At 36.0% G+C, this 24,196-nt stretch overlaps 1 protein-coding gene across 1 annotated transcript in view; it reads left to right on the top strand.

Annotated features, from left to right (window-relative positions):
- Positions 1–12,186: 12,186 nt before the first annotated feature.
- The window catches only part of LOC128997040 (glycogen debranching enzyme), a 61,514-nt gene continuing 49,504 nt past the window's right edge, over positions 12,187–24,196 (top strand). The window contains exons 1-4 of the mRNA XM_054422620.1: positions 12,187–12,268; positions 14,384–14,572; positions 20,989–21,083; positions 23,580–23,790. Of these exons, the coding sequence (XP_054278595.1) occupies positions 14,430–14,572; positions 20,989–21,083; positions 23,580–23,790 (449 nt within the window). The 5' untranslated portion in view covers positions 12,187–12,268; positions 14,384–14,429. The remainder of the gene's footprint in view (positions 12,269–14,383; positions 14,573–20,988; positions 21,084–23,579; positions 23,791–24,196) is intronic.

Below are 24,196 nucleotides of genomic sequence, written 5' to 3'. Positions count from 1 at the left end.
TTTTGAGACTGAATAATATTTCCTAGATGGCAGTATCATTGGAAAACAACTGTATTTTACACAACACCATTGCTCACTGTATAAGTTATTCTGTCATTTAATTATTAATTCTCAACTCTGACTCTGTAATATACAGCTTTAACCTCTTTGAATGAATACCAGAGAATATATGCTGGGGCTAAATATTTTCAAAAGTTTTTTGATGCTGACTTAAAATATTTCCTAAAATAAACTTAATGGCTTATGATGAAATATGTTCTCCTTAGAAAACTCAGTATCTCACTCTTTATTTAGAGTTTTCTAAAAGAAAATAAACGGTATCAGCATTCTGACACATTTCTCCCATAAGCTTGTCAACAACCTTTAACATAGGTAAGCGGTGAGAGTAAATATGATATTTTATAGTAAAAAATCACAAGAGTTTCGTAATTTTTACAGAAATGGGCAGAATGTAAAGGACTACAACTTACTACCTTTTAATCAAAATTGTTCAAGCCATTTTTGAGAAAATCCTATTTTTCCGTTGTTTGTTGTTATATGGGTTTTTATGGGAAAATCTACATTAAAAATCAAAATTTTGAAAAAAATGGAAAAACACCTGGATATACCATCCGGATTAGAACCTACACACCAAATTTCATCGAAATGGGACCACATTCAGTCAGTGTACACACACCAGACATCACTTTGGAAACCAAGTATTTGGGTAAAGGCGGACCCAAAACGGATATATCCACTCAAACTCAAAAATTTTGACGAAGATAATACTTTCTCCATATACTATGGTATATTATTATTATTTATTGAGCGGAGCGAGCGAAGCTCTTATACGTCGACTTTTATGCATTTCGTAATACGCAAACTCCTCCTAGACGGCTGAATCAATCGTTTTGAAATTTTGCATAGTGATAAAGACCATATCGGTGAGTGCCAACATCTATATGGCGTTAAAAAAGTCTCTCAGGAATCAACTCACTGGGTCTCAAAGTTTCAGTGTAATCCTTATGGAAGCAGTATTTGACAAATAAACAAAAACAAAGACATATGATCAGCTGTTGACTTTTGAATGCAGTAGATAAGGGAATAGCGGATAGCATTATTCCACAGACATTAGAACAGAAACGGTATGAATCATAAATATAATCAAATGACGACACTAGCTTGAGGTCCGTGACGTAGGAAGAGGTTAAGGAAGTAGTAAAGGTGAGCAGTCTGGAGTGTGGAAACTGTTTATGACGATTAGATTAAGGTATCTGCAATCCTAAAATGCTATTGGAAGGAAAGGAAACAGGTCCGCGACGTAGGAAGTGGTGAAGGAAGTAGTAAAGGCGAGCTGTTCGGGGTGTGGGATCTGTTTATGACCATTAGATTAAGATATTTGCAACCCTATGATGCTATGGGAAGGGAGGAAACAGGTCTGTGACGTAGGAAGTGGTGATAAAAGTAGTAAAGGCAAGCAGTCTGGACTGTGGACACTGTTTATGACGATTAGAGTAAGGTTTTTTGCAATCCTAAAATGCTTTGGAAGGGAGGAAAACAGGTCCGCGACGTAGGAAGTGGTGAAGGAAGTAGTCAAGGCGAGCTGTTCGGAGTGTGGGATCTGTTTATGACCAATAGATTAAGGTATTTGCAATCCAATAATGCCAAGGGACGGGAGGGAAACAGGTCCGAGACGTAGGAAGTGGTGAAGGAAGTAGGAAATGCGAGCAGTCCGGAGTGTGGGAACTGTTCATGATGATTCGATTAAGGGATCTGCAATCCTTATATGCTATGGGAAGGGAGGAAAACAGGTCCGAGACGTAAGGAGTGGTGAAGGAAGTAGTGAAGGCGAGCAGTCCGCAGTGTGGGAAATGTCTATGACGATTAGATTAAGGTATCTGCAATCCTCAAATGCTATGGGAATGGAGGAAAACAGGTTCGAGTCGTAGCAAGTGGTGAATTAAGTAGTCAAGGCGAGCTGTCCGGAGTGTGGGAACTGTTTATGATGATTAGATTAAGATATTTGCAAGCCTATGATGCTATGGAAGAGAGGGAAACAGGTCCGTGACGTAGGAAGAAGTGGTGATGAAAGCAGTACAGGCAAGCAGTATGGACTGTGGAATCTGTTTATGACGATTAGAGTAAGGTATCTGCAATCCTAAAATGCTTTGGAAGGCAGGAAAACAGGTCCGCGACGTAGGAAGTGGTGAAGGAAGTAGTCAAGGCGAGCTGTTCGGTGTGTGGAAACTGTTTAGGACGATTAGATTAAGGTATCTGCAATCCTAAAATACTATTGGACGGAAAGGAAACAGGTCCGTGACGTAGGAAGTGGTGATTGAAGTAGTAAAGGCAAGCAGTACGGGCTGTGGAAACTGTTTATGACGATTAGATTAGGTATCTGCAATCCTAAAATCCTATAGGAAGGGAGGAAACCAGGTCCGCGATGTAGGAAGTGGTAAACTAAATAGTCAAGGCAAGCAGTCCGGAGTGTAGGAACTGTTTACGACGAATAGATTAAGGTATCTGCAAAACTAAAATGCTATGGAAAGGGAGGTAAACAGGCCCATGGCGTAGAAAGTGGTGAAGGAAGTAGTAAAGGCGAGTTGTTCGGAGTGTGGGATCTGTTTATGACCAAAAGATTAAGGTATTTGCAATCCAATAATGCCAAGCGAAGGGAGGGAAACAGGTCCGCGACGTAGGAAGAGGTGAAGGAAGTAGTAAGGTGAGCAGTGTGGAGTATGGGAACTGGAAACCGTTTGTAGCATTTATCTGCAATGCTGAAATACTATTAGAAGGGATGGAAGCATGCCCACGACATAGGAAATGGTGAAAGAAGTAATTAATGCTAGCAGTGTGGATTGTGGGTAATGGTGGCAATTAGATTAACGTATCTAAAATACTAAATTGTTATGGAAAGTTATAAATACAGGTCCACGACGTAGGAAGTGGCTTAGGAAGTAGTAAAGTATAAGCATAGTGTGAGAACCGTCTGTGGCAGTTAAATTAATGTATATTCAATCCTAAAATGCTTTGAGAAGGAAAGGAAACGTCGTGGGGCCTCGGCGTAGGAAGTGGTGAAGTAAGTAGTAAAGGCTGGCAGTGCAGAGTGGGGGAACCGTTTGGGCAGTTAGATAAATGTATCTGTAATACTTAAATGCTATTAGAAGGGAAGGAAACAGGTCTATGACGTAGGAAATGGTGGAGGAAGTAGTAAGGCTAGCAGTGCAGAAAGTGGGAACTGTCTTTGGCAATTGTATCTGCAATTCTAAAGTGCTATGGGAAGAGAGGGAAATAGGTCCACCGACGTAGGCGGTGGTGAAGGAAGTAGTAAAGGTGAGCAATGTTGAGTGTGGGAATGGAGGAATGTATCTGCAATGCTAAAATGCTACGGGAAGAGACTGTAGACTGTAATTTAAAATGATTACGAAGCACGAATCTATACATGTTTTCGATACATGCAATCGTTTACAATCAAAATTTACAACTGAGTTGACAACAGCTGATTTTTACTCGACAGAGGCTAAAAACGATTTTTACTCCCTAAAGAGTAAAAATGCTACTTACACCCGCAACGCTTGCATTAAAAGCGGATGTTTTTACTGCAGTATGACAAAAACAATATAATAATGTTGATAACCTTGATGACTCCGCTCAATTTTGTGGATGCCTCTGCGAACGCTACCTAGTTATTATTTCTTTGTCATGAGAGCGGAAGCCCCCTGACTACGTACCCGGTACCTATCGTGAGACATACCCGGGCCCCATGATGTAGGCCGAAGCTTACGCATCAACCTTTAGCACATCATGGGCGGATGACTTAAGGTCATCAGGCTCGCCGGCTGCCGAAGCAGACCCTTCGGAAAGAGGGTTGCCCCTCAATCCTAACCAGGGATTCCGGCTGCTTGTTTAAGCGTCACTCCACCTGGGTTCCACCAGGTACAAGCCCTAGAGGACCATAATGGAGCGCCCCGACGCATTTATTGCAAGCAACACTCGGGACCTATCTAATCCCTGACAGGCAGAACCCGCCATCATAGCCAGAAGGAAGGGGACCGTCAGCGAACCTCCCATTTACACCACTACCCGATCGAGGCCTTACCCAGTTGCTGGGAAACCAGAGATAACCAGAGCGATAGATCCCCAGATACCCCTGGCGGGCTCGGACCCAGCACCCGATCTACTTCGTTTGCCCGTCAGACCCAACATCACTGCCAGGCCATCAGGGTTTCCCAAAAGGAGGCAGGTATAGAAGTGGGACCCACCCGGATGAACCTATCCACCAGAGGTGGCGACACCCTTGACTCAATTGAGGTTCCGGGAAGAACCCCCCACACTCAAGATACGTTGCCCTTGAGTGTCCCCGTGAGCTACGGGCACTTGCCCGTTTTCACCTCCAGGAAAGGCTACTTCCAAAGTCGAGGATTTGCCACACTGAATGCTGGTCGCACACAACAAGCAGGCCGAAGCCCAAAGAACCACAGACACAGGTAGGTTAGAGAATATGATGCACTTCCATCTCTCCTAGAGCTAAACACCCCTCCATCCTGGATAAAGGAATGTCACTGGGACCCAATGCCCAGTCGTCCATGTCTGTGGCCTACTTGAAAATGCCGATACCAACACCGAGCAGTTACATCCCCTTTGGGGGCTAAGTTTTTCACCTCCCAGGACGAGGCTACTTCCAAAGTCGAGGATATGCCTCACAAAATGTCAGTCGAACACAACAGGTAGGACGAGCCCGAAGAACTCAAGTCACAACCACAGTTACAGGTAGGTGAGGAGAGGCGGAATTAACGGCGTCACTGAGAGCTAAACACCCCCCCACCCTGAATGGAGGGAGTGTCACTGGAGGCTCCCCCTAAGGGGCTGGCGCTTACCAGTCGTCCATAACTGTGGCCTACCTGAAGTGCCGGGTCTGACACCGGGCAATTACCTCCCCTCTGGGAGAGCTAGGGGAGAAAGTAAAAGGAGACTCCTTTTTACGCTTTTAATGTTTCCTTGGAAGACTTGACTAGTCTTAGGCAGAGGCGTCCCGTGACCAACACATATTTTTTTAAGGGGGGGGGCACGGACAACATATCAGCACTTTGAAGTCTAAAAATAAACTAAAATACTGTATTTTTAATAGAAATTCCTAAAAGTTGGGGGGAGCACAGGTAGCCGAGCCCCCCCCCCCTGGGACGCCGAATTATGGCCAGTCAGACGACGAGGGAGAAGTAAAGCAAGTAGAAATGGCTGATCGATATTTTGGATACGCTGCAGCAATCCATAATCGGCGGGGTAAGGGAAAGGCCATTATCAGAAAATTTATTTACTCATTGAAAATTAAATTTTAGTCCAAGATGGTCAGAATAATGCCGTTACTTTTTCCAAGATTACTTTCACGGCGTCAGTTTATTCTTGGAAAAACAGGAAACTGCAAGGATAAAGTATCGAACTCCACACATTTTGGAATTTTATCATAACAGTAAACAATGAACATGAGGGGCCCATCAGGATCACTCGGGTCATTTGCCGGCTGTTGTATGTTGCTGCGGGCCGCCACTATTTAATTAAACTGTGGAAAACCCACAGTTTACGATAGGTGGTTTTTGTGATTATTTCTGTTCAATAAATAATGAGTAACAATGATAAAGCTATAAACGGACCTAAAATGTGGTTATTTCTTATTTCACACTTTTTCCATATTAAAAAGTATGTTGGCCCTCTACTGAAAAAGTAAACGCCTCCTTTACTAATAAAATACCTCATTAATAACTTTAAAAAGGGGTTGATGAGGATTATTTCAGTACGAGCATATCTCATCTGTTACAAATCTTTACACATAGTAGGCCTTACTTATATTATAGATCAAAGCTATCGTCGCGTTGTGTTGGCAAACATGCAAAAATGTAATAACTATCAACAATCAGCTGACCAGCTGACAGTCAAGTTAACTTAACCTTGTCATGTCAATTGAATGAAAGTGAAGGGCGAAATTCAAATTCATTGTGTCAATGTTTACAAGATTTTTCAAGTTAAGAAGTTCTTAAAAGTCAACCTTTGTGCAAAGATAGTCTTTCAAACAAGAAAGTGATAAGTAACATAAGTCATAAGTTTGTGTGGTAAGTATAGTAACATAATGTTATATAATCTAGTACCTTAAGTTAGGTATTAAATAAACAAATAGTATTGAAATATAAATATCAGTATGTTAACAAACATCAGCACGCTTTTCGAAGGTTATTCTGGTCAGTACTTGATATTTTCGTATTTTTATGCATTTGCAAGTGAGTCAGAAAATTCTAACTGCTTTGCCTTAACCTAAAATCAACTTTTTCGCTTCTTGTGTTTTCAATTTGTGCAACCTGTTTTATTTTCTTTCTTGCTTGTTGTAACAGAGTATAAGTTACTTGTGTGATTTTAGACTGCTGTTTGCATATTGTGTTATAGGCTATGCCTACGCCTATAAAAGAATCAAAATAAAACATACATTTTTGTTTATTAGTATTGACTTCCATATCTGTTGGCACAAACAACCGAATGAAAATATCGATTAGGTATTTGATTGTTTCATTCCAGGGCCGATTTACTGAATAGGCACGGTAGGCACGTGCCTAGGGCGCAAGGCAATTGGCTTTTTTGGGGGGCGCCAAAAGTTTGGAAAATATAAAAAATTGGTGGTTGTATTTGCATGCGATCGTGGCAAACTTCTAATAATCCCTTGCGGCCGTGTAGACATCCGTAATCATCTCCCGTGTTTGCGGCAAGATTCTTACTATTTTCCGCGGTTGGGTAGTTTAATCATAATTATCGTTTTCCATGATCAAAGTAATATATGAGCATATCCAGCGGCTGTGAGGAGATTATCATCGTCTACCGCAAATGAGTAAAAATTTTTCCCACGGTCATATGGATATTATCATCGTCTTGCGCAATCGAGGCATAATTCTGATCATCCCACATGGCCCGCGGCCGTGTAAAAATCATTATTGTATCTCCCGCGGTCCTGTAGACATCGTAACCATCTCCCGCGGTCGTGAATACATGGTAATCGTCTCCCACGATTGCGGCAAAATGTTAATCATGTCCCGCAGTTGTGTGAAGATCATCATCATCTTTCGCGATCACGGAAATATTCCGATCATTCCTCATGGCCGTGTGTAGACATATTATCTTCTCCCACGGTCACGGAAACGTCAAACTGTTGACATGTGCGATCACGGTAAATTGAAAACTCCTGGTAGAAATACAAAATTCACACAATTCCTGGTTCACAAAACTCCCGCATGATTCCCGGTCGGTACACCCGTTATATGTATATTGCAAAGGGCGCTACTATTAGTTGTGCCTAGGGCGCTGACAGGGTCAAAAACGGGCCTGTTTCATTCGATATATCGATCAATATTTTCATTCGGTTGTTTGTGCCAACAAATACGGAAGTCTACCCATTTATTAATAGCATAAGTTACTAACTTAGCCTACTCTATTAACATAACAACTCCGTCTTATTCACACAAAAAATCCAATCAAAGCCTGTTGATATGCTTATGCTATCAATGCAAAAGTTAAACTAACCCAACCACATAGACTATACTGCTTACTGCTTACTGCTGTTCTTCTCCTCCGCAGTCATCAAGAATGGGGGAGGCGTCATCTTTTTCTTTATCTTTATCTTCTTAGTTGTATCTTGGTTTTTTATTGTCTTCTGTTAAAAGTATGGTCATCCAGGAATTCATTTAAACTGTAGTAGGGTCGTTCGAGGAGATAGTTTTTCAGTTGGTTAGCAAATTTTTTCGGGTCTGTAATAGCTTTTAGCCGATGTGGTAATAAGTTGTAAAGTTTCATCCCTCTATATGTTGGGGTTTTTGCTGTTTTTTCTAATCTGTGTTGCGGTAGGTTCAGATCGGTTTTTTTCCTGGTGTTGTAGTTATGAGTTTCTGATCGTTTAGTGGGATTCAGTTTCATTGTTTGGGTTATCACTTCAATCAAGTATAAGGATGTTAATGTGAGAATTTTGTTTTTTATAAAAAATGGTTTGCAATGTTCTTGATAGTGGGTATTATTTAGGGTTCTTATTGCTTCCTTTTGTAATATGAAAATTGATTGGAAAAGGTCTGTACTTGCTGCGCCCCAGGCAACTATTCCAAAGCGGAGGTGTGATTCTATGAGTGCATGGTAGGCAATTTTAGCTGTAGTAAAGTCGGTTAGGTTAGTTATCCTTCTCATAGCATAGATTGATGTAGATAGTTTTTGTTGCAGTGAATTAATATGGTGTTCCCATTTTAGGTTTTCGTCTATTTCTATTCCCAGAAATTTGGTATGGTCTGATCTGTTTGGGTTTGAGTTACCTAGAGGGGCTTTGTTTGGGTTTGATTTGCAGGAAAATTCTATTGTAACAGTTTTGGCGTTATTGATTCTAAGGTCTATTGATTTGCAGAATTGCTCGATATGTTTTAAAATATTTTCTATTCCTCCGTTAGTTATGAGGTGATGATCTCGAGGGATTAGTACTGTGGTGTCATCGGCAAAAATAATACAGTCCGTTCCTGTTGGCAGGTTTTCTGGAAAATTGTTCATATATATGATGAATAGGAGGGGGCCGAGGATGCTTCCTTGTGGAATTCCTTGGGTCATATCTTGAAGTCTAGATTTGGTTTTAAGTTCAATGTTGTTTTTTATATAGCCTATTTCTACTTGTTGTTTTCTGTTTGTGAGATAACTTTTGATCCATTTTTGAGCGTCCTGTTTTATGTTAAGTGCATTTAATTTACTTATAAGGGTTTTCCAGTTTAGACTGTCAAATGCTTTTTCTATATCCAGGTATATTCCTATGACATTGTTATTTTCTTCCCAGTTTTTTGTTATAAAGTCACAGAATTGAAATACTGCTGTAGTAATGGATTTTTGAGGTCTAAAACCATGTTGTTTTTCAGTTAGGAGGTTGTTTTCGTTTAGATGGTCCATTATCTGGTTAAAAATTATTTTCTCTATATATTTTGAGAGGGTGGGTAGTATTGAGATTGGCCTGTAGTTTGTTTTTAAATTTTTTTCTCCTTTTTTATATTTTGGGTAAATTGTTGCTATTTTCATTTTATCAGGTACATGTGAATTTAGGATTGAACTGTTTATGATGTCTAGTAGGGGGTTTATTAGTTCTTCCTTGCAGTATTTTATAACAGAGTTGGGGACTTCATCAAAGCCGCAGACATTTTTTGAATCAAAAGTTTTAAATATATTGTTTAATTCGGTTTTGTTTATTGTATTGAATTTTGATAGAATTCCTAGTGAGGGTTCTTGAGGGGTTTGCATTTCTTCTTGTTCTTGCAATATTTCCCTGTTGTTGTGGGAGTTTTCAGCAGAGCCTCCGATTTTGATAAAATAGTCGTTAAAAAGTTCACTTATTTTTTCTGGGCACGAGATGATTTCATTTCCCTCCCTAAGCATAATATTCTCTCTGTTGTATGGGTTTTTATTTCTTTCTTTATTTATGATTCTCCAGATTTCTTTATTTTTGTTTTTTGATTCTTCAATTTTAGATGATATTTTTGACCTTTTCTTTAGTTTTATTTCGGAGTCATACTTCTTTTTTGTTTCTGTAAAAGTAGCTTTATCCTCAGGCCTATTTGTTGTTAAGTATTTTAGGTGTGAGTGTTTCATCTCCTGTCGTAGTTCATTTATATTGTCATCATAAATGAATTCGTTTATGCCATTATTGCCATTTTTTAAGGTTTTGTAGGTCTTTGTCATGTGTGTCTGCAAGATTTCCACGATGGTTCTTAGGAATGTATTATATTTTTCCTCTGTGCATTTCTGTCGATAAACTATTGACCAGTCCACGTTTGATAGTGCATGTTTTACATCAGAGAGGGATTTAGTTGTTATCTGTCTTGAGTATTTTTTTATATTTGATGGTTTAGGATTGAAAAGGTTTATTTTGCAGAAAACTCCGAGATGGTCGGAAATAAAGTTTTGTGTGGTTTCGGATTTTATATTTGCAGGGTTTATATCTGTGTAGCAGCAGTCTATACTAGTTTTTGTAGTGTGTGTAATTCTGGTATGGGGCAGTTCTTCTATTCTTATGTCAAAAATATTTAGTAGAGCAGTAAGATCTTTGATGTTGCTTTTGTCTTTGTCGATTATATTTAGGTTTGAATCGCCCATAATGATGATCTTCTTCCGGGGTTTTGAGTGAGTGTGTAGTAGGTTTTGCAGGTTTGAGAAAAAAGTTTGTAGGTCCCCATTGGGTGGTCTGTAGAGTCCCAAGATTAGAAGGTTTCTTCTCCTTTCCTTAATTTCTATTGCCGCCAGTTCAATATTCATTTCATCTGTATAGGCTTCCATGTTTACTTTTTCCACATTTAGTGGCATTGCTTCAATGGTGTAGATAGCCACCCCACCCCATCTATGAGATCTTCTTGAGAAGTGAGAAATTAAATTGTATCCTGGTATGTGGGTTATTTCAAGTTTTTCACTTTGTGTACCATGTTCGGCAATTGTGTATGTGTATAGCAATTACAAATTAGCCTATAACACCATGTGTTGTCAAATCCCAAACATACTAACTAGGCTAAGATAATTATTTTCGTTGGTGAATCAAATCCAGAATAGATATATCACTACAAAGATAGATTGTCAAGGAAAATCAATAACCTGTGGATTTGTAGGCCTACATTGAAATGTTGTCCTCTACTATGAAATAGTTTAAGTTATTTGCCGTTGATCATGTACATCATGTCCTATAACTAATGCACAATTAAAACAGATTGTCACACATCTATACAACTAAAACCTAATTTCTTGCACATGTATTAAAATATTCATACATTGTACAAGGGGATTGTCTAAAAGCCAATCGGTTACATTGATTTGAACATTTTTGGTGTGCAGGTCCTTGCCAATTCATGCAGCTTGTTAAAAAAATCTTTAACAGTTATGTTTTTTAATGTGTTAGTATTAGATCTAGTCATTTGGCTACCTGCTATAAAGTTAAATGTATAACGTATTGAGCAAATTGAAACTTCCTATTGTTAAGTGATAGTGGTAGCCTATACTCAAAATTAGACCTGTAAACACGTGTTTTAAGGCTTTAGAGACATTTCACAGATATTTTTAATCGTAAAAAAAACATTTTAATTGTAAAGAATCACGTTTAATGGTTAAAGGGAGGGTTCAAACCCCCCCCCCCAGATTCGCCACTGGCTATTATGTTGCTAGCTTTAAATTTCAAACAAATCATACCAAATAATATAAGAGTTTATTTGCTTGAAATATTGTAACTCTGATATTCTTTTGTAAATTGGAAGTAGGTTACTGTACTTAGAATGTTGTAACAAGTGATTAAACTTTGTCGTTGAACTTGATAACCCAAATTTCATGAATCAAAAGAGTGATCTAAAGCTTATCAGTGGCTATACACTACGGTAGCGAGTTCATGACTTAATTGTTGAACCAAGCCATTGTTGTATGGTCTTTCGGAAAGATTTCTTCTAAAAAGAGAAAGTTCTTCTCACTTTCCGAGAGACCTAACCTTATTTATTTGTGATCTAGAAAAGTGAAACTTAAACAAGCTTTAGTAAACCAGATATTGCTAGCCTGTCAGAAGGTTCACTGTTTGACCCTGAGAAAAGACAGCATATTGATAGTTTGAAACTGAATCGGTTAAAGACACAGACAGTTTTTCTTAATAATAAACAAAGCTTCACAAAGTGTCAATACATTCGAACCCATCCTTCGCTCATCTTTCAAATACAGAGGAGGTGGTAATACAGAGTTGTGTCCCCATATTGATGGTAATAACAAATTAACAAAAAAAAACAGAGGGTTCCTTGAAGTTTGGGTCCGAACACTGCCATTCACCAATGGCTTTGAGCTTGTCTATGTGATAACTATTATTAAGACAGGAACACAACGGTGCTTTGATCTGAACGGAGTGAAATGCCTTGTGAAGCTCTGTTACTCTATTCGTCTGTTTTCAGCAAACAATTTTTATGAAAAGCCAAATGATCAAGCACCGCTGAATTTGGTTGAGAATTATCAAAAAGCTAGTAACTTTTCTCAGGATTGAACTAGGTACGTTCCGATTAGTAGGTGAGCACCCTATGAGCTATTTGTCACTTCCCAAATGAATGATAAAAGTTGGCGATACTGATAGATGCAGCAAAGTTCAAGGGCAATGCTGTAGTTATCTTAAGGCTAAATTTAGTAACTGATTGTAATTGTAGTTACTACATTTCAGTCTGATATATGTGTGTCCTCTAGACATTTAATGTGTTTTCAACAATGTTTGAAATTATGACTAGTTTTTAAGGTACGTAGCTTTACCTATTAGATTGTAAATGTTATCATTAAGTTGTTAGTTGAATCTTGTAAAAATGTTACCTAGTGTAAATACTTTATTTTGAAGTGTATTGAACAATTAGGGACAATTTTTGAGTAATTAAAATTTTAAAAACTAAGTACTGTGATTAAAAATTGATAATTTGTACATTTTTACAACTTTTTTTATTAATTGACTTAAGATTTAGTATTTTTCTCAGAAAATGGAAATAAAATTATTCTTGCTGCAAAGAAATAGACAGAGTTAAAAAACTTTTAAAATAGGCTATGAATCACACACTCAATTAGGCCTACATTAGAATATAAAGTTGTCTCCCTCTCATTTGGATCAGTTTGATTTAGGCTTAAAATGATTCAGATAACCATGTGCTTTTGAACCATGTTTCTTTTATTATGTACCGGTAATCATACTTTGGTTATAGCATATATCATAGAAAACAAGGCAAAAACATATTCATCTAACGAATGTTATACTCCTTTACTCTTATTTGATACTAGTTGCTCTGCCCGTGCTTCGCTACGGGGTGAGAATATAGGAGAGAATAATTTGGGTTTTAAAATTCTACTATAAGAAACGGTTACAACACACGCACCAGAGATAATGGAAAAAAAGTTCAATCATAATTTCACTTATTTTAATGAGCTTACTTTGGAAAATGCATTTATTTCATACTAAACTATTAAAATTTTACAAAAAACACTTTTTAGCCTCCCTGTTGCATCAAAACCTAGAGTACTCATTAAACTAATGCTATTTTAAAGGAAATAAATTAATGTGATATTTTTAAGGAGACAGTTTAGTATAAATCAAATTATTGACGTAGATTTTTGTGGGCTTCACTCACCTTTATTTTTGTTTGTGATGTCCGGGACTCGTCAAAACACATAAACACACATAATACAACACAAAATCGTCCACGGCATCAAGGTCCGTTAACACCTCGCCTAAAAGCATGTCGTTCAAAAACATAAATCGAATTAGGCAAATGGAAATTTGCTTAGTCTGCAGGTTTGCTGCGGCGGGGGTATTCTTTAATACTTATAGATAATTTTTTACTATTGGTGTAAGTAAGTAGACATCCCATTGCATGTTACAGCGTAGCCTGTGTCAACATGAAAATTGATGTATGAATTAACTACCGTAGCCGATAAAGTCTGCTGATGTCAGTTATTGATTTCCTTTAAATATGCAAACTTTTTAACCAAACTTTAAAGACAGATAACTGTACACAATTGCAGCTTTTGTGTCACATAACCGGTAAAAAACTAAGGGCGAAAATGCAATATTGCCAGCACACTCTGTGATTGGCTCAATCAACCAGGGCCGATTTACCGAATAGGCACGGTAGGAACGTGCCTAGGGCGCGAGGCAATTTGTTTTTTTGGGGGGCGCCAAAAAATTGGAAAATAAAAAGAAATGGCGGTTGTATATGTATACGATCGCGGTAAACTGATAATCCCTTGTGGTCGTGTAGACATTGTAACCGTCTCCTGCAATTGCGGCAAGATGTTAATTATTTCCTGCGGTTGTATACATCATCATCGTCCGTATCCCGCGATTGCGGCAAAATTCGGACTATTCCGGCGGACAAGTGGAGAAATATCATCGTCTCGCGCGGTCACGGAAATGTCACTGCTGTCATGCGCCATCGCCGTAAATTGACAACTCAAGGTAGAAATACAAAATTCACACATAATTCCTGAATTTCCCGGTGGGTGGTCACCCTGTTATAAATTTTGCAAAGGGGCGCAACTATTAGTTGTGCCTAGGGCGCTAACATAGTCAAAAACGGGCCTGCAATCAACAATGATCTGTTTGAATAAAAATTTGGCTACGTGGTCTATATGGATGAAATGTCTACTTCAGTACCCAAAATATAATGGATTAGTTCAGCAATTCACAAATTTTCTTCAACCTTCACATATTGTGTGGTTTTGAAACTTATTCTTCCATTTATAAACTGATGGTTCAGGCTTTTTTCCTGACAAGGTTTAAATCCCAAGGTGTCCACATCCACAAGAGTGAGGCTTACTGTAAACACATTACTTAAGTTGCACATAAGCTTTGTAGTGTTGTTTTGTTCAGCCTGCTGGTCGCTCTACAAATCGAATGCTGAGTTCCTCCCGTCGGAATGGGCACTAACATCTCAAGACTTTCCAGAAGGTTTGAATTTCAAAAATTTGTGTCAAGAGTAGCTAGAGGCTTTCAGTGTCTGTGTTATCGGTTTTTATCATTATTTGGATACAAGAAAAAAATCAAAGAAATGGAATGTAGGTAAGCTAACTAAGGGCACTTTTACAGGTAGAGGATTTAATGTTCAGTTCGTGGTTGTATTAACGGGATTAAATGTGTGTATGTTTGTAGCTTATGTTAATTGACTTGGGGTAATTCGGGTAATTCTTATTCTATTGTGTAATCTGAGGTTTGTTTTGGTATATTTCATGAGCAGAGGGTTGATAAATATTGTTTATTAACCCATTAGAGGGCCCACGTCAGTGGAAAAGAATAAAACGCACAATTTTGGTCATTACTGGAAGAAGAAAGCAGGCCAAAGTTCGCTTTCGGAGATATTCCTCAGGCCAAAGATGCTAGTGATGGGGAGAAGTTAGACTTTAGAAATTCCTTGTCACAGTAGAAAAACAATTCAAGATTGGCAATTTCACCAAAGCACCCAAACACCTTTAGCTTTACCCGTTTTCCTAAAAGTGCTTTCTATGGACCTCCTAGCTAGAATGTAAATTCCTAGCTATAAGGTCATTATCATAAAATTCAAATCTACAACATTTTGATAATGTTCAACAGTAACATTAATAGAGTTAATCTTTTTACCAAGTTACTCAATCTAATTTTGTATTTTTATAATGTAAAATAATGTTTTTGTATCAGCTTCTTTTTCATTAATTGTCTGTTTTTTTTTTCAAAGAAAAGTGTTAATTTGGCCATTAGACTGATGTGCTTATTGTGTCTTTGATTGATACTCTCCCTGTAGTGTTAACACAATGAGCAAAACGCTAATTTAATTTGTTTCAATTTTTTTAGTACCCTGCCAATGGCATTTTATGTTTTTTGTTAGGGAACAGTGAGGACCATTTATTTATCATGAAAATATATTTAGTCAGTTGTCATACAAAGTGACATTTTGGTCCCTCAAATTAGGTAGATTGCAAAACAGCTAATTTCTCCAAATTTAACTGAAACCAAACAAAATTTAGACTAAGTTTAATTTTAATTGAATAATCAACAGGAAATGGGCTGTATGAAAATTAAGTCCATTCTTACATGTGTACAGAAATAATATAAATAAACACAATTAACAATGTTTTAGTTCAAACAACAAAGTAATTATTATGTACTATGAAGATAATTAAAAGTATGTAAGTGATGGATAGTATTTTTAGTTTGCCGATTTTGAACTTGGCAATGGCATTGTTTGTCAAATACTTGTACAGCTCGGCCATACACATCCTGCCCTCATGCTATAACTTGATAAAATATAATGTACCATTTGTGATCCAAGTTCCTCCTTTAACTGGTTTGCTCCCGTTACAAAAATTGCCATTGCACTAGTTTTACAAATAACTTATCGCTTAACATAAAACAATTTGTTTAGTTTGAAAATATTCAACTGACACATTTTATCTTCGGAGCTAAAGCTGTCTTGTTACACGTCAGCTGGACACGCAATACCCAAAATAAATATTCAGTAAATATATTGTCAAAATGTACCAACATATTTTGTGCATATTTTTTCTTACTGTTGTAAAACTAAACGTTTTATACAAGGAAGGGCTGTAACCTAACCCAAGTCACTCAGCGTGACTTGTGCTATCGAGTGTCACATTGTTCTTCCCAGCAATTGTCACAGTCTGTCGAGTGCAGAACTCGAGTGCTCAAGTGTCCAGTGACTACGTCCAGTTTATGGTCGCTGTGGTCGTTCCGTTGGTTTATTACACTTTGTGGAAACTGTGGTAATTAGATTTGTCATTTAACCTTCTTGAATTTATACTAAACTGTTTTTAGTTAGTTTTAGGTAGGTACCACATTACATAATTTGTTTTTGGAATTTGGTTTGTAATTATGTGATAGAAATGTGGTTTTGTATTTAGGTGTCATTAAGTTATTATGTGTGCCCCATAATACTTCACTATATAAGAGCTATTAATGTATAAAAAAACCACAACAAGCTTTTTAATATTTCTATGCCAGTAATTCGACTTTGAACATTACTTGCATACGACTATGACTTGCGTATGACTGAGTCAAAATGTATGGTTCATTAACAATATTTTTAAAAGATTACTAGCCTTAGTTATTACATAAAAAATCTGAAACTTATACTGTATTAAAACCAATTTTTTTTTTTTTTATTAATTTGAAAAACCTTTGAAGTTTTTTGATAAATAATCAGTCAGTCTAACCTTTGACTTGGATAGGACTAGACACTCAATTCCCTTATTAAATCTGTAGCCAGTTTAAACATGAAATTAATAGGGTTTCATTAAGCTTTCTCAATAATTGTATTAAAATGCAGCATATTTTTATCACATAAATTATCATAGTGTCAAGGACTAACTTAAAGAGGGATAGAGAAGAGGAATACAATTTTTACCAAAGCTCTCCCTGGTATTTGCTTATTTAACTATGTTATATTTTAAAATAATGACAAAAATTCTACAGCTATTAGGCCCTACACATTGTACACATATAGATGATATGTCTAACATAGTATCCAAAAGTCAATAGTTTTATACAAGTTCTGTAATTAATGTAATATTGCACTATAATCAATCATTGACTGTAATTGGAAATGCAATTTTAAATTGCATCATATTGTGTTAGATATACTTTTTAGTTATAACATAGACTAACCAACACGAGTAGGCTTCTCATCCCATTGTAGATTTTGAAGCTCGTTTTTCATGTCTAGTTCATGTCCGTTGACACTGATCGCTAGTCTCAAAGAAACTGTGTTCTATTATTTTAGGGTTAATTTCATGATTTGTGCTTTAGGCTACTGTTTGTTTATATAACTTGGAGACGAGATTGTTTATGATTAGATCATATTGTTTAGTTAAACAAGGTTTTAAATTACTGAAACAACAAGAAACAAATAATTGTGAACAAAACACAACCTCTAAAGTGCACTGGACAGAACTGACAAAAAAATTGGCTTTAGCTGTTCCATAAGGATGAGAAATCTACTAAGGGAGTGTGTTTATCTATGGTTATAGTTTTAATGTTTAAATGTCACACTTACTTATTCTTTGATCTAACTAGATCCAGTACACTTCATAATAAGCTGCATTTCAAGATAAGTGAGTTGATAATAAAAATGTTTAGTAAAAGAGACATATTTTTTTTACAATAACAATTTTGCATCATCACATTCATGAATACAGCTTGGACAGTTTATAAATTTGAATTTAAACTAAGGCCAAGTTATTGACGAATTAAGTATTAAAATAATACTTACAGTACGTATAACGTCTCTATTCTTCGTCAAGGTATGGTTTATCTAGTTGTCGTAGGACTAAGGTTATTGATAAATACACATGTTAGTATCATTTAGATAGTTGGCATTACTCAACATCAGGTAACACTAATTATTTCCTCGCCTTTGAAGTCTCAGTAAATAACGCTATCAAGTTGCTAACGTGATAACAACAGCCAACAGCCAAGCCAAAATAGATAAGAACAGGGCAACAGTTTGGCATGTAACCTTTACGATTTGTGTTTGGCCTTGTCAAATATGATGCCGGTTCCAGTAGGTGCTATCAATTTCATCAATTCCAATTCATTGTTCATTGGACCTGGATTGTTTATTGTGAAATCACGGTATTGTTGTTTTTGTTTGCATTCTTGTTGTTAGTGATTGCAGTCTTTCATTAGTTATTTTTGATCAAAATATGTGTTAATGTTTATTTTGTTTTTGTAGAATTGTTAGCTATAAATTGTTTTGTTGTTTAAGAATCATATTAAAACTTGAATGAAACAAGTTTAATTTTTTGAAATCTTTATATACATTTTTAGTTATAAGAACTATGGTTCAATTGGCTGCAGCTGTATATTTTTGACTAAATATATGTTTATGACCATGGCTTTTTCATGGCTAATTGATTTTTTTTTTTTACTGCGATTTGTTTTAGTATATTTGAGATTATTAGACTATTTTAATAAATTAAATCAACATGTAATTAAGTATTTTATGTATTTAAAATTTGTCACATTATAATATTATAATATTGTTTAACATATTTTTGTATTAATATTTTAATGACTAAATTGAAAGATTTAAGAAATTTTTAATATTTTGTATGACTAATTTACTTTCAAATATTTTGTAATAGGCCTAATTGAAACTAAATTTGTTGGGGTTTTAAGAATTAAATATTTTAGTTGTTACATTCTATCATGGTGAATGAATGCTTTCTTGTAGTTTTATTTGAAACAGAAAGATGTGTATAAAGCAACAACTTATAAGGTGAATTCAAGGCAAATTTGTTGTTGTTGGTTAAGGGCTTTTTCAATGTGTTTTTTATGTGTCTCAATTTATACAGTTAGATTGTAATGTTTTCATTTAATTAAAGTATATTGTTTTACTTTCAAGCATATATTTTTATGTCATTTTGAATGCGGGAAATGGAACCTAACACTCAACGTGTGAATAACTAATCCATGTTATTAATTATACATAATGGATAATACACTAACCTTAAACGTATGTTCTAATTATACTTATTAAAAATGTGAATCTACTAAATGTACAATAACATTAAAAACTGATGGGTACCGGTAGTTCATAAGTTTTATATCATACTTTGTTTTTATCCTGTAAAGTTTTTAAGTATTAATTGTCTTCTAAAAATATTTATCTAGGTTACGTACCTTATACAGTCAAAACAGTTCTGATACAGTCACTAAAGGACGATGCGCATTTCAGAGCTTTTAAGCTCTATCTTCAGGTCCGTGGATACATTTGTCAATTATTCATCTTGCAGATTCGTCAAAATATTTAAAACATTAAAACACATAACACAAACACATAATTCATTACGTTTATACAGGTACTGTACATGTGCCGGCCGGCTATAGATCCCGACTCGGGATCTATAGCCGGCCGGCACATGTACAGTACCTGTACTGATGACTGTAGATCCCGACTCGGGATCTATAGCCGGCCGGCACATGTACAGTACCTGTATAAACGTAATGAATTATGTGTTTGTGTTATGTGTTTTAATGTTTTAAATATTTTGACGAATCTGCAAGATGAATAATTGACAAATGTATCCACGGACCTGAAGATAGAGCTTAAAAGCTCTGAAATGCGCATCGTCCTTTAGTGACTGTATCAGAACTGTTTTGACTGTATAAGGTACGTAACCTAGATAATACTTTGAATAACAGTTCAGGAGGCAAAATAATGAATAAAAATATTTCTTGTCAAAGTCTGTGAACTAAATTCAGTGGTGGATTATGACCACAGCGGCCCCTAGGCACAAGTAAACTTGCCCCCCCCCCCATGGGTGTCATTTCTGACTTTTAACTGGGGTGGCAAGATCTACTGGGGGGTTTGAGGGGTATGGAATACTCTCCAGGTTGACGGGGGGTCCAGGGGCCCTCCCCCAGGAAATTTTAAGAAACTGGCTTTAAATTTATTACTTTATTTAAAGTTTTTTAAAACTACTTTTACAACAATTGTATTTTTATTTTCTGTCTGCGGCCCCTAAGCAGCTGTCTATCGTGCTTAATAGGTAATCCGCCACTGACTACATTCCTAGATTTTTCGAACCAATCAAGTATGATAAGATAGGTTTGAAATTGATTTTAGTGGAAGGATATTCATAGTAAGGATAGTGCAGAGAAAGTTCTTTAAGCCTGAGAAACCACTCTTTTTGTTTTTCTAGATAGGTGGACCTACATATTGAACTAAACTCCAAACTACAGTAGAACTCCAAATTGCTTACAGAATAGCAATATAATAGTGTAAATACCTAAAACTACAGAAATAAGAATTATTAAAGCAGGCAGAAGCTGTTATCGGGTTATAAACAACTCCTGCGGTTGTGTAGACGTTGTCATAAATTCCTGCAGTCACGGAAACATTGTGATCATGGCCAAATCTTTAATATCTCCCAGGATTGTGTAAACATCATCATCGTCGCTCGTGGTCACAGAAAATCACTATTTTTCTCAGCAATTGCCGCAAAAGCAAGAATTTTTTTATCAGAAAATGTATGCTGGCTCGTTTTTAAAAATTAAATGCTTGGCCTAATTTATATCAAAAACCGTACCTTAATTTTGTTAAAAATCAAACTAGTCTATCCAAATGTTTGGCTATCTAAATGTGGTACGGTCCCAATTTGTTCTGATAATTGGAGTTCTACTGTATTAGGTCACGGCATTATCACTCAGCTAAGAGGCTTTGATGTCAAATGTAGTTGAACCGGGCTTCTGGAACATAATTTCTGCATTAGCCTATATCCAGAACATAATTTTTGCATTATAATAACTAGATCAACCTATCTTGTTTATCAATTTCAAAAATTGGAAAATAGTATCACTTTTTTAATAGCTAACTTTTGGATTTTTGGTTTTCACACTTTAAAACAAGTTTAGTATTGAACGTTGCAAGTCTATAAGTTTTTTATTAAATGACTACAAATTTTCATAATTTTTTAATTTTCCAGTTCATCAAGAGCTGACATGGCAGAACCTACCATTCGGACTTTTCTTCTTAATGATGGAGAACATCTTGAAACTTCCGTCTTCCGCCTGGATAAAGGTAGGATTGTTTACTTACAAGTGATGAATGTTTTTTTTTTTAGTTTTTTCTAATAAGCCCCGTTCACACTGGGCGAGTTTACAAGCTACACGCCGGGTTTTTTACACGCAGATAGTAAAATAGCTTAGTGTGAACGCCGTACTCGCTCAAAAGCTGCCTGTAAAAACGTTGTGGAAAAAGTTGACTCTGCGGCTACTTTTTTACACGCCAATTCGCCAGCTTTTGACTTTTGAGCGAGTAGGCGTGTAAAGCAGCCCAGTTTGAACACAGTTGCTTGTGTTTGTGCACATGTTATTCAAAGAGGTCGGAGGATTTGGTTCAACCAAGCTACTGAGCGAGTGGAAAAAGCATCGTGTGAACAACTACAAGCACACTCGCCAACTCACCGGCGTCTTTCTACACGTTGGAGAGTTGGGGAGTGGACAAGCTCCGTGTGAACGAATATAAGCGCACTCGCCGACTTCTTACACGCTGGCGAGTAGCTTGTAAACTTGCCCCTTGTGAACGAGGCTATAAATATTTCTAGTTTGCTTGGGTAGCACAGATAAATTTAGCAGCTGGAGAGATTTTAAGATGTCATAAAATTTTGTTGAAGGCTGGTTGTTTATTCTGGCAGTTGAATTATAAAGCTTTTAACCTATTTCTCCATCTGTACAAGAATAATTCTACACTGCTCTGTAAAGTAGTTCAATATTTGGACACTCATTTGACATTTTTATAAAACATTAAACGTAGAATAATATGTGTTGTGAAATGAGGAATGTGTAATGTATTTTTAAATATAAAATAGTTAAGAAGAATGAACGAAGCTCAGGATTAAAGTACAATTACATCATTTTGTGATTGTGTTATAATTTCTGCCAATGAGTTTTCATAAAATATCAATGATCATATTTTAATCTGACATCGTTCAACCAATGCTGAACATAATTTTAACTGCTCAGTAAAAAGCCAATTGCTATTGGTTCTTTAACTTTTAATTCATTATACTTTATAACAAACAGCCATTACAAAACTGGTGACTTTATGGCATTACTATTGAGTACTGTAGTTCAAGGAATCACTACCGTGTACTACTATCAAGACTATTTTTCCGCTCTTAATTTTGATATTTTTATTGTTGATATGGTATAGATGATTAAATAAATACTCTTTACAATAAATAATTGTCTTTTTGGTTAAGCCTGGTTAAAAAATTTGTGAATCCCTGCAAAACCATGATCGATAGCAGCACACTGTCAGATGCCCAAAACCAATTATGTTAATTTTCACCCTAAAACCAGCTATAGGGGTTGAAAGTCCTATGCGTAATCAAAGGTATTATTAACTAACAAATATAACCGAGTCATTAGTTTATCTAATTGACGCATTTGCATTAATTTCAACAATTGAGGGCAGATAACCTTTGAAGGCCGTAGGAGTACTAACCTTGGCCAACAAAACTTGATCTGTCAAAACATTTGGCCTTGATCCAAAATTTGACTTTTGTGTTTTAAAAATACAGTTTGTATTAAAGAACCTTTTTTTAATTGTTAATTTGTTATTGAATTTGTTTTATTTAAGGTTATTAATATGAATTTTACTTGATGGATTTATCATGTCATAAAAATCATGTATAAAAAATTATAATTAGCAATAAACATTTTATTATAACAAAATATTTTATGCTTTAAAGTATAATATTTTTGTTAGCTACAACTGTGTTTATTCTTATCTTTTTATAATCAAATTAAACAGAAAAATGTATACTTTGATTGGCTAGTAGTTTAAGAATAGTGTTTCAATTTACTGTATTGAAAAAATATTGTATGATTATAAAATGTTTGTTTTATTGCTTTGTCTTAGTGATGAAGCTAAATTGCTTAATACAAAATCAGGTTACTGTATTTATAAATATACTGTACCATCTTTTAAGTATATCTTTTTTTTTAGATACCGGTACAACTATACATTAAACAACATCAGCAATCAGCATCCTATCTAAAAAAAACCTAAAAAAATACCTAATTTATGCCTTAATCTTTTTTGAAAAAAATTACAACTACATTTAATAATAACAGACAATTGACAAAGCAGTATTGTACACAACGGCTGACACAGTAATCAACCAAGTTAATACCAAGCTGGTACATAATCATTTTATATCCAAGTTCCATCATCTAAATTCTCCTAAAAAAAGTGTAAAGCCTTAAAATGTATCTTTGAAAAGTATGGATTTTGTAATACACTTTTTGAATCAAATTCTCTTTCAGTTTGGATGCAAAATGTGGTTTTGATAATGTTCTATATTTATTATGTATATGTTTGTATATTTGTATTCCCATGTAAAGACAATTTAGTACTGAAATAATTGTTTAAGATTTAAAAAAAAAACCTACTTCTGACTAAAAACTTAATCAAGGATTCTTTCAGTAAAACTGTTTTAAATACAAAAATATCCTTGTTGGAAAACTGTATTTTATATTTACACTGTTTAAGAAGGTTTTTCTATCACAGGTTCGTGGATAGAGTTGCGTCTCGGTCCGACGTTGTTTGGCCGTAAAGTCACAGTCTACACCAATCTGCCGGAGGAAGGGAAGCCATTCTCTCGTAAGCAATACCGAAAGTTAGACTGGACAAGTGGCACGGCAGACGATACAACCAAGTACTGTCGTCTGCTGCTCTGTGCACCAGGGTCCTACCATTACTACTTCCACTACAATGACAGGTAGTATTTTTTGTTGTTTGCATAATGTTTTGTTATTCCAGCTTACATGTGTAAGATTCTATTACATTACTTTGATTACCATACTGAATCTATGTTTTAAAATGGTGACCCAGAAATATGTACTATGTAGATCACCCAAAAAATAGTACTGATAACCTACTGACCCTCAAGTAGTAGAATCTAACCTACGAGCGCTAGTGTCGTCCTATTAGTGGCAATTGACCCAATCGGCCAATGCCATGCTACCTCAGTTGGGATCTTTCTACATGCCCTGGTTCAAATTCCGTAGGCCTACATGTGCGATCCGTATTGAGCTTGCTAATGTGTGGCTTAGTTGGAGTGGAAGGCCCACATTTTAATAAACGTTGTCCTGCTTGTGTGGAAGTTGACATTATTAGTGAGTTTG

Source organism: Macrosteles quadrilineatus, unplaced genomic scaffold, assembly GCF_028750875.1.
Source record: "Macrosteles quadrilineatus isolate MER2022 unplaced genomic scaffold, UCM_ALF_1.0 Scaffold_6__1_contigs__length_79288215, whole genome shotgun sequence".
NCBI classification, from domain to species: domain Eukaryota; kingdom Metazoa; phylum Arthropoda; class Insecta; order Hemiptera; family Cicadellidae; genus Macrosteles; species Macrosteles quadrilineatus.
The sequence above is the reverse complement of the archived record's forward strand: the minus strand, read 5'-3'. Positions and strand labels throughout refer to the sequence as shown.